The sequence below is a fragment of the Gnatocerus cornutus genome, chromosome 2 (assembly GCF_029298725.1).
Source record: "Gnatocerus cornutus isolate USDA-ARS CGAHR chromosome 2, icGnaCorn1.1, whole genome shotgun sequence".
In the NCBI taxonomy this organism is placed as follows: Eukaryota; Metazoa; Arthropoda; class Insecta; order Coleoptera; family Tenebrionidae; genus Gnatocerus; species Gnatocerus cornutus.
This window is the reverse complement of record NC_142234.1, coordinates 15,197,191-15,215,158: the sequence shown is the minus strand read 5'-3', so window position 1 is coordinate 15,215,158 and position 17,968 is coordinate 15,197,191. Positions and strand designations below refer to the sequence as shown.

The following is a 17,968-nucleotide window of genomic DNA, read 5'->3' as shown; positions in this document are numbered from 1 at the left end:
ATAAACAATGAATAGGTAATACAAATAACAGACAACAAATAAATAATAAATGAAGAAAAATAAATGGTACAACACAATGATATGAGTAACAATACAGAAATTCAAAGCAAATAAAATAAGGAAAGGAAATACCACCAAAATGGGATATAAAAAAATAATCAAGAAGGATTCATTAGAGTGGTGTGGTCGAGGCTGTATGTGTGATTTTTTTTCTAGGATTTTGATGAAATTTGACCTAAAACCGTAAATCGACAAATTAATTCTCTGCCTCTTTTAAAATTTATTCTTCACATGTAAATATTTTATAACTTATTAATTATACTTTGAGTTTACGACTGGTTTAATTAATTACTGAAGGTTGCACTTGCAGGTACTTCACTTAGCTGACATCAATACTGGAAGCTTTAAAAAAATGTAATTATAATTAATTATATTTTGTTTATCGAGCAGCATAAGTATTTAAGCTAATGCTGTGGAAAGTAATTTTAAAATAAACCATAAAAGACGTCTTGAAAGAAATATACGCCAAGTCGTCACTTGCGACTTTATAATCTGTTTAGACCAATCTATTATTTCGAATTTTAAATAATACAAAATGTATATAAAGTTATTTTATTAAAATAAGTTTACTTATTAACAATTATATTAATAGGCCAAAGTATATTTATTTGCTTCTAATGGTATCACTACGACGGTAAAATAACAAGTAGGGAACTCTAGTTCCCTGTGGCTTCAATACATGATCCTCTTGAACAATTTTTACAGACGCATCGTCATACCGAATCCAGCTACTGTAACCAACATGAAAGGCATCTGTAATATAATGTCCTTTTGTAGCTTCTTTCCCATCATGATACACAACAGCAAATAGTTTATACTGTTTTTCTTTTGGCGTAATCGGCTTAGAAGATAACAGTTCTGAAAATTACATCAGTACAACCAGTCAAAAAATATAGGTAAACTCACTTGTATCTATTTTCAAATCAATCGGAAACTCCAAAGCTTTCATTATCTTCGTACACCCATCTAGTTTAAAATCAAAACATTTTAAATGCAAAATTAGTATAATAGGAAGTTCCTCCAATGTGACTTGCTGGTAAGCTTCAACTTCTTCATTGGTCTTTTCTGATGTGACACCTTGAAGTTGGTTCTTTGACACCAGAACTTCAAGAGCTTCGCGCACTGTTTTGACTTTCTGCAAAAACACGCATAAAACGTGCCAAAGACACGAAAATTCTTACTTCAATATTCAACTGCAGAGTAAAAAACGGCTGTATATTATAAGTGGAGTGATCTCCAGTCCGATGAATCCTCGACTTGAGAAATCCTCCAAATATATTACTAATTGGCGTCTTCACAAATTCGATTTGTCGCGTTATGCTACCTTTATTTTTTGGTCCCATAACATGCCATTCTTTGTCCGATTCAGAATCATTAGAATCAAATTTGTTTACGGCTAAATCACTTTTAACCAGTTTCATCAACTACAAGAATGTCAATTAAAAACCGTAAAAAACCGCATAAAATATTACTTCAAGCATTTCGTCGTTTAGTCCGTTCAGTAAACACCCTAGAAATTCTTCAGCATCCTCTTGGCGACCTTCGACTAAAAAGGAGTCGCTGCGAATCCCATTTAACATTTTATAAATCCATGAAGGTTCAAATGGCAAATCGTAATCCAGAGTTACGCCCTGGTCTTTCTTTTGGTTTTTGTCATTGCGACGATTGACGCGGAGACCAGCAGGTAAGTGTTGGAATTCTTTCACGAAACGGCACCTTTAGGAGAAAGTGGAGAAGAAATGATCAACTATTGCATTTGTGGGCTAATTAGTTGCCAAAACGATCTTTTAACGAGTTCATTTGTAAACAGTTAAGAATGTTACTTAATAATGATGTCTGTCCCGGGGAACGTAAAAAGAAAATCAAAGAAGTTTTTCGTTGTGCAAAAAATCGCGCATAAATGTTTTCGCTTGCGTTTGCGGCATAAATTTTGTGAGCTTTTTCCTCTATTATTAATTTAAATAACTATTCCGATTATTGTGGTTCAAGACACAAAAAGAAAAATTATCTACAAATGTAGCATGCAAATGTTAAATGTACATTAATACACTGCACCTTAATTAATTAGCATTGTAACAATGCTTCATAAAAATTTCATTGTTTTATAGTTTTTGTGAACTAATGACCCAAGTATTAATACAAAAAATTGGGTGACACAACACTGCCTCTATGGGACACTAATTTGATATTAAAGCTAACAAACTAGAACTGCACAGTTCACAAGTTACTTAACAAGCGCTTTCCGTCAAATAATACAATGAAGATTGATGGTAAAAAAAATCCAAATAGACTGTAACTGAAAGTGGCTGTTATTTTATACGTCTAGAGAATGGATGCTCATTAAATATAATATTATCTGAAAAACTTACATTCCATCAATGATTGGTGTGGATTTCTTCTTTTCAGCAGAAGTATTTTGCTCAGCCAAGCCTGTCAACAAATTATATACAGGTGGACAAGCTAAAAGCGCCTGCAAAATCGAATTAATATAGCAATAGTTGCTTCTGTTAAGCAGCCCCCTTGGCTGAAGACTGATAGTCCTGCCATCAACGCTATGATTCAGCAAGTATTCTAAAAATTTAACAATAATATATAGGAAAAGAAAAAAAACTCTTTTTTACCCCCCATTCTGTAACAGTTTGGATCAGTAAATTGCGATTTTCTAGGGTGTCTGATGGGGCACATGTCTTCCTCATTATTATTTTCTTTATTCACAGCCATACTTGATTTCTCACCACTATTGCCATTATGGGCAATGCTTGAAGACTTGTTGAACAGACTTGCCCAAGACTTGTTTGCTTGACTGGATGGAGTTTTCTCCTGACTTGGTTCTTCTTTTGGAGTCACTCCATTTTGTTGCTCATGTGGTACTGGTTCACCCCCATTTGCTACTCCTGTGTTTGCGTTTTTATCGAATGTCTCTTCTTCCTTCTTAATTTCCACAGGTGCGGGTGGAGTTTCTGCATCATTGACATATTGAATTGGTTCAGTTGGGAGTGTTTCCACACAAAAATTGTTAGCATATGTAACATTGGGCAATTCAGAAACCATAGGAGATATAGGAAATGACTGATAGTTTGTTGCTAAGGGTGGATAAACTACATAAGGTTGTGAAATGGGATATGTTATAGCTGTTGCGTATACTGCGGGAGGTTTGTAATGGTTCTGGTGATGAATATAGGTATCATAATTAGCTTGATCTGATGAGTAAATTTGATGCTGTGGCACAACTTTAGGGGTCTCTGCATGATGGTTTGTGCTGGATTTCAAATCTGAAATTAAACAAAACGGTTCTTGAAATCAACAGAAACATTTTCATTCAAATGAGGCAAACTTAGCAATGCAAAGTTGTTACAACAGAAATAACAATCCCAATTCTAATTGCACATAAGTGTATTTTAAGCAACCATGTCTACTTCAATGGGGCTTCTATTATTATCATAAACAAGAGTTCCAATTTTTTGCTGACTCATGTGTGATCTATAGGGTCATTCTATATTGATATTGAGGTTATGTTCACCCCACAGGAATTTTCAAAAAAACTGCCAGAATTTCAGCACAAAAACCCCTCAGAGCTTGTAAATAACACAGACATGGTCTTTATCAATACTATCACAGTTCTGTGATCAAAATGCTCGTAGTAACAGTACAACAACACATTAATGTAAACCCTTGTTATCATTACCAGTGTTGAAGACAACTTTGTGTTCAGAAAACTTCCATGGAAGCTGCACATTGGCGTTTTCTTCATAGAGGGAATTCAAAACTTCCTCACGTTCTCGGTCATCCACTCCACTCAAATCCAGAAAAGTAATGTTTTGCTGCAAATACAGAGTATTTTATTCGAGATTTTGTTGGTGAATTATTAAAATTATATAAGTCAACACACGTTTTAATTGATTTTGTTCAAAGGGTACTTACTGCCTCCATTTTTGTAGTTAACGCTGTTTCATATTTGTGATAAGTTCATTTCAACGGTTTTATCAAAAAATTAACATTTTAACGTGCAATAACAAAAATATTAAACGCACGGGGTTAAGTTTTCACGTTCCATAACGTCAACTGTCGAAAATACAAATCTGCTGGTAACTTCAAATGTCACCAAACTACCTAGAATCGTAGCGCCATATTTAAATTAAATATCCGCGTGGGGCAGTTTTTCACATTTTATTTTAATTTTATTTCAGTTAGAAAAAATATAAACACAAAATATGTTCTTATAATAAGTTTAGTCCTCTTCATTTTGATAAATTGTAGCATTTCTCCTTTTAAAAGTTTTATGGGTACTAGGCTCACTTTGAACTTCTTTTTCATTTTCTTCTTCTTGACCTGCGTTTTTTTGTTCTTCGGTATCAAGAGTCACTTCTTCAAACGTGTCGTCTTTATCATTCACTGGTTTTGGTAAATTCAAAACAACCTTTCTTTGCGTTGAAATATTTATAGATGATTCACTGTCATCTATGAAAGTTTTGCTTCCTACATTAGATTCCACATTGCTTGCACATGTGTTACTTGAGCTTACATCTAAGTCTATAAGAATGATTAAAGGGTCATCTATTGCTAACTGTTTACACAGTAGTACGGTCTGGGGATTACTAATTGCTTGAGGTTGTCTTGCCATTTTCGCTTTTTGATGGTTGTAACCATCAACAGTTTTTTCAAAATTATTTGGAATAAGTAAGTTCTCACCCATCATTTCTAGAGTGAAAAGTTTTTCTTCTTCACTTGGAGTAAAACACCACCTAAAAAATCAATCAATAAATATTTATAAACGGTATAAACTACCTTTCTGTGCCACTTGGACCTGGCAGATAATTTGTTACATTTTTCACACTCAGTAGATGATTGGTTAGTCTCAAAATAGTCAACCATTCCAAGTCATAAGACAGTTCAATTTTCATATTTACATTATGTGGAATATCAACAATTTGTAAAAATCGTCGCCTGGGTAGACATTTGTCTAAAGCTAAAAATTTTGTCGTCTTTCCACAATCATGGGGGATTACAGCTGCAAATTTACAATGCAAATGAGCAGCAAACCAAAATTCTGGTTTAAGAGCATTTAATAACTCTTCAGTTGGTTTGCTTCCAAGTTGCCCACTGTCTATGTCTTTCCTTCAAACAATATTAAAAGATCTGTAATTACCAGTTTAACACGTACTTAAAGAAAGGTTTGAATTTTATCAGTTGCCCTTTATTACCATGTTCCCACACTCCACTGGGCCAGTCATGGGATAAAAAAACGTCCATAGATCCAGAGGTTTGTTTCAACCTGAAAACCTCCAAATTTCGAATATGATACACGCTGCGTTTAGTATTGTCATCATAAGGAGAGTACTCAAAATGACCTTTCATATAATCGCGTCCTTTGTATATCCCAGAAATACCCCCAATTCGAATGCCGGCTATATTTATTACACCAGCATAGCCCAAATAGTAGATTTTTGGAGCCACCCAACCACCGTACGGTAGCTCCTGTAAATGATTGGAAGCTTCATGGTTTCCGCCAATAAATATTGTCAAAACAGGGGCGGTTTTCTCTCCCGTGTAGTACCTGAGACATAACCTCAAAAAACTATCTCGATGCCGGTAAACTTACTTGTAAAACGAACAGATTTTGCAGTATTTTTGTGGAACTGCCATACAAGACAGGTCCTCTTCATTTCGCGAGGCTTGAAAATCGCCACAACAAATTAACAAATCGATTTTAAAACCTTCTTTTTCTTCCATATACTGAATGGTGCTGTAGATGGTGTCCAATTCTCCATGAGCACATCCTTCAACGGCAATTTTCATTTTTTGATTGTCCCAAACACAAATTCAAAATTTTGAAACCAAAAGTTTATTGACGTTAGAATTTGACAGTTTATGACAAAATGTGACGTAACGTCAAACCTAACCTCAAATTTTCGCATTTGGTTGAATCGGTGGTAAAGTGGTAAATCCATTTTGCTAACGTGACAGTGCAGTGAAAGTTTCCAGCAAATACAGAAGTATTGTCATGAGTTAGAAAATGTCGATGAGCACTGTTGGAATAATTTTATGTAGCCCAGAAATTTTAAGTGGCAAGAAATGTGATTGTGTCAGTCAACATCTCATCCAAGAATTGAATTCCTTGGAGTATTCTGTAAGCAAAGTTACCATCATTCCAAATGGTGAAAGTTCAATCCTAATTGAACTTGCTTCATTGATGAAAAGTTGTGATATTGTTATTGCAATAAGTGAAAAATGTGGGAATCTCTACAGAGCTCTTGGTAGATTGATATCTCAGGATCTTCAGCAAAACGAGGATTTAGTCAATTTCTATGGAAATTCTGGTGCACCATACGATAAAGAAGACATTCTCTTGCCAGTACAAGCGAAAGTACTTGTTGACCGCAATGCCCACCCCGTCGTTCATTTCCAAAGAGTTTTTATCCTTAGAGAAAATTGGGTACAACAGAGTTTTAGTAGGATTTTAAAGAGTCATTTGGTCCAGTATAAAAAACCGAGGACTTTTCAAAAGATTCTCCAAATAACTCAGAATGGAAACTCAATTAGTGATCTTAATGATATTAATTGCATTGCTAAAGATTCTGTGACTGTTGAATTTAGTAAGGATAATCAGTTTTATGTTTTCAAAATTACTAGTGAAAAGTTGACTGATATTGTTGATTTTGAAGAAAAAATTAAAGAAAAATTCGAACTGCACCGCCTGAGATTTTTACATGATTTTGAAGTTTGGGACAACGTTTACAAAAGTAGAGAAGATCATATTAAAAAATCTATTGATGTAAGTAAGTAGGGGGTAAGATTTAAGTAAGTTATCATAAATTTTGTTTAGATTTAATTGGATTTTTCAAAGATCAAGTGGATTAAAAAGCAATAAAAATTTCGCAAATTATGAATGCTCCATGTAATATTTTATAACTCTGCCCCATGAAAATTCGTGTGGCTTCAATTAATATTTAATTATGTTATGCAGCAAAAACTCCACTCAGATCGTAAAAACCAAATTATAAAATAAAGAACATCAAATTCAAATATGACTTTTTTTGTTTGTTTTATTGCTGGGGTACTAAGTGCAAATTGGAATTCCTTGGAAAAATATGTACATATTTTCATTTCAAAGATAAGCAAAAAATGAAGGCGATTAACGATCGGAACGCATTACATGCATTTTTTTATCCATATTTTGTATAAACACGTCCCATGCGGACAAAAGTAAATTACAATCTTATCTGCTTACGTCATAGGTTTCATATGTTGGTGGTAATTTGAACGTTTCATTTGCGTTGCGTAATACAAATGTGTTTTTATATCACCTAATAATTGCCTATCGTTTCAGAATATTGAACAATGTTTGGCCAAATATGGTCCAGAAAACATCTTCGTCAGTTTCAACGGGGGCAAAGACTGCACTGTTCTTCTCCATTTAGTTTTAACAGTAATAAAGAAAAAATATCCTCAATACACGGAACCGATTTTCTGTTTATACGTCCAAAATGAGAAACCCTTCCCGGAACAAGAAGACTTTATTAATTTGGCCAAATTGTACTATAATTTAAAAATAATTTCGCTTAGATCAGGAATTAAAGATGCTCTCCAACAAACTTTACAAAAATTTTCTCATTATAAGGCTTGTTTTATGGGAACACGACGAACGGATCCTTACTCTAGTGAATTGAATGTTTTCCAGGTATAAAATTACGTAAAACTGTTGAGTTGTGTTTAAACAGGAAGTTTCAGATGACGGATTCAAATTGGCCACAGATTATGAGGGTCAGCCCGTTACTGGACTGGCATTATTCGGACATTTGGGATTATTTATTATTCCACAAAGTACCATACTGTAAGTTGTATGATATGGGATTTACGTCTTTGGGTAATACCATAAATACTACAAGAAATCCGTCTCTGATTTGTTATGACCAAATGGAAGATAAGGAAGTGTATCTACCCGCTTATAAATTGTTGAAACAAATCAAGGAAAGAAACGGCCGGCAAACAAGTTGATGCTACTTAAAAAAATAGACGATTATATTTTATACTTTGGGGAAGGACTTAATCTACTTATCAAAACTTTAGGTTGAATTTTAATAGCGTGCACGTAGTCTAATTTATTTATTCATGTTTATTTTGTTAAATGCAGATTTTATTCATGTTAATAAAACTTTCATTCGTTTTTTTTTTTGTTTTTCTCACCCTAAAAGAGAAAGTTCGGCAACCAGCAATACATCACTAGTTGTCACCAGTGACAGCTGTCAGTCTGACGTTTTTAGGTTATGTTGTGCTAGTTTGAAAGTTTCACAAAATGCTTCCTGGGATCGGTTTATTTGGAACAGGGCCCGTTGTTAAAGTCCTGGTGCCTATTCTCCGAGAAAATGGTTTTAAGATAGAGGCAGTCTGGAGTCGAACTCTGCAAGACGCTCAAGAGGTGGCAAGAGACCTCAACATTCCTTTCTTCACGAATAAAATCGACGATGTGCTGTTAAGGAAAGACGTGGATTTAATTTTCGTCTTGTGTTCACCGAATTTGCACGCCCAGATCTCAGTAAAGGCGTTAGGAATTGGCAAACATATAGTTTGTGATAAACCAGCAGGTCTGAACCAATGTGATGCTTTGAAGATGGTGAGAGCTGGACAGTATTACCCTTCTTTGATCTCTTTAATTAACCATCCATTTCGCTTCTTACCCGCTTTCACTCATATGAGAAAAGCAATAAAAGATAATTATTTAGAATCTCCCATTACTCTAATTGACATCCGTATACAGAGTGGTTCATTATTCACCGAGAACGACAATTTTGATTGGAAATGTGATGACATTATGGGTGGAGGCACTTTGAATCTCATAGGTAGTCACGTGGTGGACTTAGTAACTTTCTTAACCAATCAAAGAGCCCTCCGTGTGCACGGGGTGGTCCGAACATTTACGAAAACAACTAATAATATCCACGGAATACGACACATTTCTGCCCCTGACTTTTGTGCATTCCAAATGGAACTAAGTAATGGAATTTTGGTCACCGCCACCTTAAACAACCACACCATGGGAGGGACTTTCCAACAAGAGGTCATGATTTGTAGTACCAGTGGTCATTTGGTTGTTAGAGGTGGTGATTTGTTTGGGAGGAGGAACCGTGGCAACGAAGAAGTTTTATATTTGGATGTTGAGGACTTACAATGTGCTGTACCTAATTCTAGCTTGCCCAAGCCTTTTATTAAAGGAATATGTAAAATGGTGTCGGCTTTGAGAGAAGCGTTTTTGCCTGTGAAAGAAAAAGCGGGATGGGTGAAAGAGCCCGTGTGTTCAGCTGCGAATTTTGATGATGGGTTGTATGTTCAAGCTGTTCTTAGTGCAATTAGACAGTCGTCGAATACGAGGCAGTGGGTTAAGGTTGATATCATGACGAAGCAACCAGACACGAATGCTTTGCTGAGTGCTGCAGTTAGACGAACTGCTATTTCCATGTCTTAAAATGCAGATTTTGTATGATAATTTGAAATTTATTTATGTTTTTTATTAATAATGTCTTTGTTAGCTTATTTATAAGTGAAGTTTCTTTTATAATTAAAAAGTTTTAAGTTATGTAATAACCATTAGGTAACTAAAATGGATTATTATTTGCTATGTCATATCAGGATAATGAGTGAGGCCATCTCTCCCTTTTTTTTTCGATGTGGGATTCAATTTTGTCTGTAATACAATAAATGTTATGTGTAATGGATAATTAGGTAACTTAATATTTTTTATGAGATATTTATTTCGTATCTAATAAAATATACAAAGACTTTTTTTTTTCATTTGACGGAGTAGTTACAAATTTGTTTAGGTGATTTTGGGCAAGTTCGAAAGTAATTTAGACTAGTTGAAAATTTTCAGTCTCTAGTGAATAGAATTATGAATTGTGAATCATAGTTTATAAAATAAATTGAAAGATTTTATTAATGCAAAATCAGTGCAAATTTGAACTTAGTCCACATTAGTCTTAACACTGCTGTCAGGGGCAAGTTCAAATTTATTCCAGTAGAATAGCAGTTACGAGGGTAACAATTTTTTCCTTTTTCAAAATTTTAGCTGAGTTTCGGAAGTTTCATAGTTTTTAGAAGCTAATCAGTTTTCAAGACTTTTCCTCGAATATTGTACATACAAAAAATGTTAATATTGCCAGTTAGTCGTCAAGCCATAGCCACGTAAAAAAGAAAACTTATAACGTTTTTTTGTCAATTTAATCAGTTGATTTCATAAATTATTTTAGTTGTATTTTGTACATTGTAGTTTAGTTCATGTTGTTGCATTAGAACATTTATATCATTAATAATTGCACAAACATTTGTGATGTTTGAACTAGGCCACAAGCTGTACAAGAGTGACTGACTTACATTCGGCTATGTGCAACGGACTTGGTGGTGGGGATTTGGGGAGTAAGACTCTAGATTTACACAATTGTTCATGATAATGCAGAACTTTTTATTACCAACTTCACGATAAACATAAAATTAGGTTATGTCACTTCAAACAACTGATTAAATTAATCCCCAAAATCTCCAATTCTCTCATAAATAAAAACTTTATTGACACATTCCACAATGTCAGACCCTGAAGAAGAAGAAAACTTCTGTTTTTTTGGAAAACCTCTGGAACCGTATGACGAAGGTAAATCCATTAATTTATTTCACCGCTTTTGATCTACGTAATTTTAAATTTAGATGCGTTTCCTAAGAAGAAACCGATTTCGGTGGAAGACCAAATTGCCACAGATTCGCAGGGCAGAAGACGGTTCCATGGTGCTTTTACTGGAGGTTTCTCAGCTGGGTTTTTTAACACAGTGGGGTCTCTGGAAGGGTGGCTACCTGGTGAATTTAAAAGTACCAGAGGAGAGAAGGCAGAAAGCGTAAGTCAAAGGCCTGAAGATTTTATGGACGATGAAGATATAGGCCAGTTTGGTATAGCCCCACAAACTGTGAGAGCAACCAGTGATTATTCAACAAGCAAAAAACGAAAAAAACAAGTATTGTTATCTCATATTACTATTTTACGTATACTAAATTGAAATAGATTTTTAGTGATGGTCCAATTCCTGGTGAACCAGTTCTTCATTCTCTACTAACCAGTGGAAATGAAACCATTGGATATCTGCTACTAAAAAATATTGGCCTGAAGGATAAGACTGAAGTTGAAGAAACAGAAGTGGCCAGCGACGAGAAAGTCTACGGATGCGAGATGCCAAAAATGCCCGAAAAAAGTTTTGAAATATCACGAATCGACGATATCAATCAATATCCAATACCCGACCTCTATAAAGAATTTTTCCAAAAACCGAAAGACAACACGTTTGGTTTAGGCTATGTGGGTTTAGATAAAAGTCACGTGAATTTATTCAAAAGTTCAAAACTAGTCATTCGAGGCCGAGACCAAAAAAAAGTTTCAATTTCTGGACAAGCATTTGGGGTTGGTGCTTTTGAAGACGATGACGAAGACATTTATGTCAAGGACGACATGAGTAGATACGATTTTGAGCTTACTAGCGAGAAAGCTTCCCAAAAAGAAATTTTATCAAAGAAAGAGAAGACAATTTTTGATGATTTCATCCCTGCCAAAAACTCTTTACCGCCTAAAGAAACTTTCTTACCACCCACGATTCCCCGTAGTTTCACCGGAAAACACAAAGTAAAAAAGTCGCGTTTTGAGCCTTTGCCTGAGGAACCAACTCCCGAAAGAAAAGATATGAATCCCGAAATTCGGGCACGATACCTCGGCGAATCCACGCCTTCAAATTTGAAATCTTCTGCCCCCACTACACCACGTTCTTCCCAAAATGAAGAAAGCAGGGAGGATACTCCTACAGAAAATGAGGAAACAGAGACAAAATCAAAAAATAATGTCGATATTTTTTCAGTATCTTTAGCAGCGGGTCTTGTCTTTGACCGTTTCGTCTCTGCTTCAAAACCTGAAGATCCGTCCAATATTTTAGAACAAGTAGAACGGTCAGAAACGACTCATGGAACGCAAGAAATGCGAGATGCAGCCAGAATGAAAATGTTTGGACCTTTGACTAGAATTTCTTGTGATTGGCAGCCCTGTACCCTTCTTTGTAGGAGGTTTAATGTTCCGGAGCCCCACGTTGAGTTAGACGCGTCGAAAAATAGAAAACGTACCAAGAATCTAATTTTCGAGTATGAGAAGTTTTCTGATATTGATCCGATAGAATTAAAATCGGGACTCTCGGTCAAAGGACAACCAGAAACAGAAAGTTTGCAGGATGTCCAAACTAACCCTACAGAGAGAGAAATGATAGAAGATGAAACCCCAACAGTTGTACAACCATCTGAGCCATCAAATGATGAAACCCCCAAAGACATTACGGAGAAAATCGACGTCAATAAGAATATTGACTTATTTAAAGCCGTGTTTCTGAGTAGTAGCGAATCTGAAGACGAAGAAGAAAACGAGCAAGAAAAAACTGATAAAAACACTGAAATGAAAAGCAGCGTCTTGTCTGATTCTCTTTTACCTAAAATTAAGCCGCTCAAAGAAGGAATATTATCCAATATGGATTTCTCGATTTTCGAAAAACCAACTGAGAGTAATAGTGAAGAAGTTCAAATCAACGTTAGTCCAGATCAAGGAAACGACGAATTATCGTACGGTCCCGCCTTGCCAGTTAAACGAAATTACAATACAAACTCTAATAAAGTATCGAAACAGTATAAAGAAGAAGATTGCGACGAGTGGATAGAAAAATCAGAGGACAAGAAGAGTAAAGCAAGTAAAAGTCATAAGAAAAAACATAAAAATAAAAAAAGCTCGCATAAGAAAAAGCATAAACATAAAGATCGATAAAGTTAATTACATTTCGTAATCGTTTAGTTCAGTGGATTAAAATATGTCTATTTTACATAATTTCAAATTGTGTTATCGCCGGTTATTTTTTATAATATGTAACAAAAAATCACAAGTTTTGGCACTTTTATTGGTTTGTTGAGTAATGGCATTATTATTGCAGATTTAAAGTATGTTTTATGAACTGTGATATATTTGTAGATATGTATCAATAAATAAAATGAGTTCACATTCGTTTTTTTCGATTTCTGGAAATAAAATAGTTTCCTCCTAAGTAGAATATCCAGAATGAATGAAGATTTTTTTAGAAATGCATTTTAAAGAAAAAAAAGTTAAATGATAATAAACAACTTTTAGTGATATTATTATTTTCTTAAAGCTTATCTTAGTCAAGAGAGCAAACTTAATTTTTATCGTACTTTTTAAATGTAGGAATAATTTTCTTAAGTTTATTATCAAACAGTTTTTCAGATTAATATTGTCAGTTTTTTACGCTGCTTGAAGTTACATTATTTGTCGTTTTAAAGTTTTGATATAAAACTGCAGATTACGATTACATTTTTTTTCGGATTTTTCAGATTATGAGGCAAATGTAGGAATAATTTTCTTAAGTTTATTATCAAACAGTTTTTCAGATTTAATATTGTCAGTTTTTTACGCTGCTTGAAGTTACATTATTTGTCGTTTTAAAGTTTTGATATAAAACTGCAGATTACGATTACATTTTTTTTCGGATTTTTCAGATTATGAGGCAAATTTATATAAATTTTATAAGTTTCCTGGTTTAGATTTTCCATTATTAGAAATGTCAAGATTTGCAGTTTGCAACAGATTACGATTTTTCAGTTTCTCAAATTTCTTCGTTGCCAGTTGCTAAAAAAAGCATGCTTTTTACTTATAACTTATAATTTTCCGTCTTCATGTTTATTATTTTCATCTTTAAGTTTCTCCCATTTTTCCCTTTTCATTTTTCAGAATGTCAGGAAAATTCTTTTTCAGATTAGGTAATTTAAGTTTATTTTATTTTCTTTTTATTTTAAAATCCGAGGGATCCTGAACAAATCTCACAGGTTTTGGTTTATAAGATTTTTTGGTCGGATTTGTTTGTGTCCAAATAATATTACCATCATTTGAGTACAATTTTTTAACCACTACAGAGAAACATTATGACTTTTAAAGTCAATTCGTGTAGGTAATTTGCATGTGGGTGAACGATTCGAATCTAGACTATTGAAAGTCGTACAGAAAGTAATTTTCTTAGAATCTCTGGTACCCAGAAAAAAACAATGTCTTGGAACAGTCAACTTAGCATATGACGTGAAAGTTGAATTTCTTAAATTTCTATTTCCAGAACTTACCCTTCTTATAAATATTTTTTTCTAAGCAAATAAGAAGAATCCATATGGAAATTACCCTATTAAACGGTTAATTATTAATGTTTCCTCTTTTCTTTAGAACCACAGTGTCTATAAATTTTCATTTCTTGGTACAACGACCTGAGATCGAACAAGAAAAAGTTTACTGCTGTAACTATAATATTTTATTTGTTGCCCTGTAAAATAGAGATGAATAGAAAAAGACATGCACGAAATATAGTAATTTTAGAATACATAATTTGTAATGCTAATGGTGTTGGTGCCAACGGCATAACACTTTTATTAGTAACTTAGTCCGCTGAAACACTACTAAATTTGTTGTCCTTGCACTAGAAGACCACAAACGAAAAATTCATTACAACTAAACTTTTCTAAAAGAAAATAAAAAAATATAGCATAATTTAGCTTAAAAGCAGAGTTGCTTTCCACATTGCTTCCCCCCCGTTGCTCGTTAATTGAGTAAAGTGAAAATGAGATGCATTTTTGTAATTCCTCGTGCTCACATGGTAATTTTTCGTGTTTTTCTTGTCTTGATGAATTTTAAAACGAATTTCCTTTCTGCTATGTTTATGCAATGCTGTTCTATTTGTTTACGTATCGAAGTCCGCATCTATTCTTGTATTTAAATCTGCAGCAATTGGCCATCAGTTTAATTTCAGAATTGTTATTCTACAATAAAGATCATTTTACCCTTCACATTGCATTTTCTCTTGTTTCATGTTGGTTTGGTGTGTTACTTTGTCACCGTACCTGCATCCTGCGTTAATGAGATACGCACATGGTTACTCTTATTACAGTCGGCGAAACAAAGTGTCTGAAATACGCAAAATAAATTTCCCATATTAAAAATCGATGTGTTTATAGCCTCGTAAACCGCACTACTTTGTGAACAAGGTAAATATCGATAATTTTGAAAGGTTTTATTACCTTTTCTGTGGTTAAATGTTGATGTAGGTAATGGAAGTTTATTTATTTAAATTTTTTCTTAAATTCAGTTGAAAGCTGACTTCCTGGATTACCTCATGAAACCATTTAGATATAAATGTTTACTCTTAAACAAAACAGTGATAGAGGTAAGTTTAGAGTGTTTAGATACAAGTGGCCTTGCTTCGTACACTTAAAACTCTCAAAAAGAACCGGGAAAATCTATTGATTAATATCTAATCAAAACTCAAATAACACGCTTTAATTACTGTTTGCACAGAGGGGCGTCCTGCAAAATCCGAGGGGATGGTCATAGTGAGAAATTTACACCAAAATTTTTACAGCTGCCTTATCTTCCAGCACAAGCCATCCTCTTTGTCTCTTTTGTCAACAGCGACTTCAAAGGTGGTAATATAACTTTACCTGACTACTTTCTTTTCTACGAATATTGATAAAAGTGACAATAGGAATCTAACGGCAAGTGCGATTTTTCTTAGCTCTGTACATTGTTTACGAGTCAAGGACCCTTTCTGAGAAGTGGATTTTTATGACGTCATAAAATTATATTATGTGGATTTAGTGACACTATATTACAAAGACAAGAGGGGGTCTTAAATGATTCTAACCAAAGTAAATAATTAACGCTGTTGCAGCGGACTGTTTGCCCCAAATTATGCATTCACTTTGGACTAATTGATCAGTTTTATGAAGAATTAAACGAGTTTGTTTTACAACTCCGCACCCTATAAAATTTGTCATACTTAGATTTACGCGTTTAGTTCCTCAAATAGCTGATCGAATTGATTCGTACAATTAGGTACAGTTCGTAAAAAGAATGAAGTTGTCCTTTTACCTATGTTTCATCCGATGCAGGCCTTTAGCATCTCAGTAAACTTCAACATAAAAACTAAAATATCGGTTTAGTGATTGGTAAATTTTAAATTAAAGTAATAAAACTAGCTAAGCTTCGAAGGTAATAAACATCTTAATCTGCTATAATGTTAATTTTTTTTATCTAAAATCGGACTTGGATTCCCAGAGTCCTTCTCCACAGTCCCGTTGTCTATAAATCTATAAATATAACCTGATTATCCACGCTATTTTTCGGAGACTTTTTGAACAAGTTTAATTCCAATTCGTGTAGTTTCAGGTGATCGCCCGACCTCCATCTCAAGTGCAACTTTTTTAGGTTTAGTATGTGCATACTTTGGATCTAGTTAAATGATAAAGCCATGGCAAAATCAAGTTTTTTGTCGTATCCCTGACATAATTGGAGTCTTAATTTCTTGCTGCAAGTAAATGTTGCACTGTCCAAAAGAGGAAATGCGTTTTTGGGAAGAATCTGTGCTTGGAATGACCCAGCTGCACGTTCATTGACCTAAAAGAAAGAAAATTTTTGAATAATAACGTCATTACGTCCAGTGACATGGTAAATAATTACTCATTTCGTTTTAATAATCGGCATTAGAATCGAGAAGTGGGTGGGTAAGTTTGCAAATGAATTCTAGTGAAGTGAAAGAAGACCGGTGGCGATTTAAGCTGTGGAAGACATTGATGAATCTACCAATTGCTTTATCGGAAATCAACTAAATACTTGAAATAATTAATCTTCATTGCAAATCCGCGTCAAATACTGGTGCGAAAAGGTCACTAGAAAGCAGACACTTTTTTTCTTTTTACCATTCCATGTGAGTACGCCTCGGGCAACATTCGATATTAAAGAAATTGTAACCTATGCGTTTAATAAAGAGTAAAAGTGTGCAAATATTTCAAGGTGGGTTAGATATCTTAAGAAAAATGCATAAGAGCACACAATAAAGGTGGTGTTATATTACATAATTTGCTCTACTTCATACTCTCATTAATAATTTAGAAATGCATAGTGGAATCTAATTGCATTTCTGACACACAAGTCACACATTTCCATTACGAAAAAAACTGAAATATTTTTATTACGAGTTAACGAACGAAGATTGGTTAATTTATGAAAAACTGGTCCAAATTCGGTCCAGAAACAAATGTCAATGAACATTCTTCTAGGTGACAGTTTTTATTAAATCAACATGGAATTTTACCGAATATCGAATTCAGCCGCATTCTTCGGCGATAACTAAGTTTGGTGGCGGAGCAAAAAATTAGTTTGGCACCAGTAAAACTGACAATTGGAAGGTTAAATTCCGGGACGAGAATGAAATTTTCTCTAAACACAACAAAGAAAGTGTACCTACTTAAATTGGGTTTTTTGTGCAAATAGGACGCATAACATTATCTGGTCTAATGATAGGTTTGTTGACGGATGAAAAAGGGCACAGGATTTCCAGGTATAACAAAAAGTTCTTTTGTGTATTTCCATCCTCTCCAAATTATGCCTACTTATCCTTATATCTCCGCTTAGGTGTTAAGTAACATCATGAAAGAAAACTACCAATTAGTTCCTACAAGAATGACCTTCTGTACGTACCCTCCTTCGTTTTAAACTCAACCGTTCTGCAATCATTTTATAGACATCTATTTTTGCCTTAAAACCAGGCGATGAAGCAATAAGACACGCTTCTATTGTTTTACAAACTTTCATCCAGAGCCTTGAGTTGTAGGTTATCGTTTCCTTTTTCGACCTGATTTTTTACCATTTCACACATTTATTACTCCTTCTTGGACAGTGGATGGACGAACATGGAAATAATTGCGGTAATAAATAATTCAGTTAACATCGCGAATATGACTTTTGAATTTTTGAATCGGTTATAAGGGTGATGACGCTTGTAATGCGGATGACGATCTC

The 17,968-nt window shown here is 34.2% G+C and overlaps 5 protein-coding genes and 1 long non-coding RNA gene across 6 annotated transcripts; 3 read left to right on the top strand and 3 right to left on the bottom strand.

The window, feature by feature from the left end:
- Window positions 1-598: 598 nt before the first annotated feature.
- Window positions 599-4,153, bottom strand: Usp10 (ubiquitin specific protease 10). The gene is made up of 8 exons (XM_088050862.1): window positions 3,982-4,153; window positions 3,746-3,881; window positions 2,682-3,332; window positions 2,430-2,631; window positions 1,533-1,776; window positions 1,242-1,484; window positions 967-1,195; window positions 599-918 (listed from the first exon to the last, which is right to left on the bottom strand). Exons 1-8 carry the CDS (start codon window positions 3,988-3,990, stop codon window positions 665-667), a joined length of 1,968 nt encoding a protein of 655 aa, XP_087906988.1. The 5' UTR covers window positions 3,991-4,153; the 3' UTR covers window positions 599-664.
- A 58-nt stretch (window positions 4,154-4,211) lies between these two features.
- ldbr (lariat debranching enzyme) lies at window positions 4,212-5,969 on the bottom strand. Its single transcript, XM_088050863.1, has 4 exons — window positions 5,660-5,969; window positions 5,222-5,614; window positions 4,846-5,175; window positions 4,212-4,802 (listed from the first exon to the last, which is right to left on the bottom strand). The coding sequence occupies exons 1-4, from the start codon at window positions 5,854-5,856 to the stop codon at window positions 4,289-4,291; spliced, it is 1,434 nt and encodes a 477-aa protein (XP_087906989.1). The 5' UTR covers window positions 5,857-5,969; the 3' UTR covers window positions 4,212-4,288.
- Window positions 5,970-6,035: 66 nt separating this feature from the next.
- On the top strand, window positions 6,036-8,225 carry LOC148179437 (bifunctional FAD diphosphatase/FAD synthase-like). The gene is made up of 3 exons (XM_088050864.1): window positions 6,036-6,832; window positions 7,388-7,738; window positions 7,789-8,225. The coding sequence occupies exons 1-3, from the start codon at window positions 6,074-6,076 to the stop codon at window positions 8,053-8,055; spliced, it is 1,377 nt and encodes a 458-aa protein (XP_087906990.1). The 5' UTR covers window positions 6,036-6,073; the 3' UTR covers window positions 8,056-8,225.
- Window positions 8,226-8,277: 52 nt separating this feature from the next.
- LOC148179436 (glucose-fructose oxidoreductase domain-containing protein 2) lies at window positions 8,278-9,930 on the top strand. The gene has a single exon (XM_088030122.1). It carries the CDS (start codon window positions 8,354-8,356, stop codon window positions 9,518-9,520), a length of 1,167 nt encoding a protein of 388 aa, XP_087886248.1. The 5' UTR covers window positions 8,278-8,353; the 3' UTR covers window positions 9,521-9,930.
- Window positions 9,931-10,169: 239 nt separating this feature from the next.
- LOC148179435 (G patch domain-containing protein 1) lies at window positions 10,170-13,115 on the top strand. The gene is made up of 3 exons (XM_088030121.1): window positions 10,170-10,699; window positions 10,753-11,054; window positions 11,102-13,115. Exons 1-3 carry the CDS (start codon window positions 10,633-10,635, stop codon window positions 12,884-12,886), a joined length of 2,154 nt encoding a protein of 717 aa, XP_087886247.1. The 5' UTR covers window positions 10,170-10,632; the 3' UTR covers window positions 12,887-13,115.
- A 2,268-nt stretch (window positions 13,116-15,383) lies between these two features.
- Window positions 15,384-17,962, bottom strand: LOC148179434 (uncharacterized). The gene is made up of 3 exons (XR_015769630.1): window positions 17,756-17,962; window positions 17,415-17,704; window positions 15,384-16,564 (listed from the first exon to the last, which is right to left on the bottom strand). It is a non-coding gene; the product is annotated as an uncharacterized LOC148179434 (long non-coding RNA).
- Window positions 17,963-17,968: the final 6 nt, after the last annotated feature.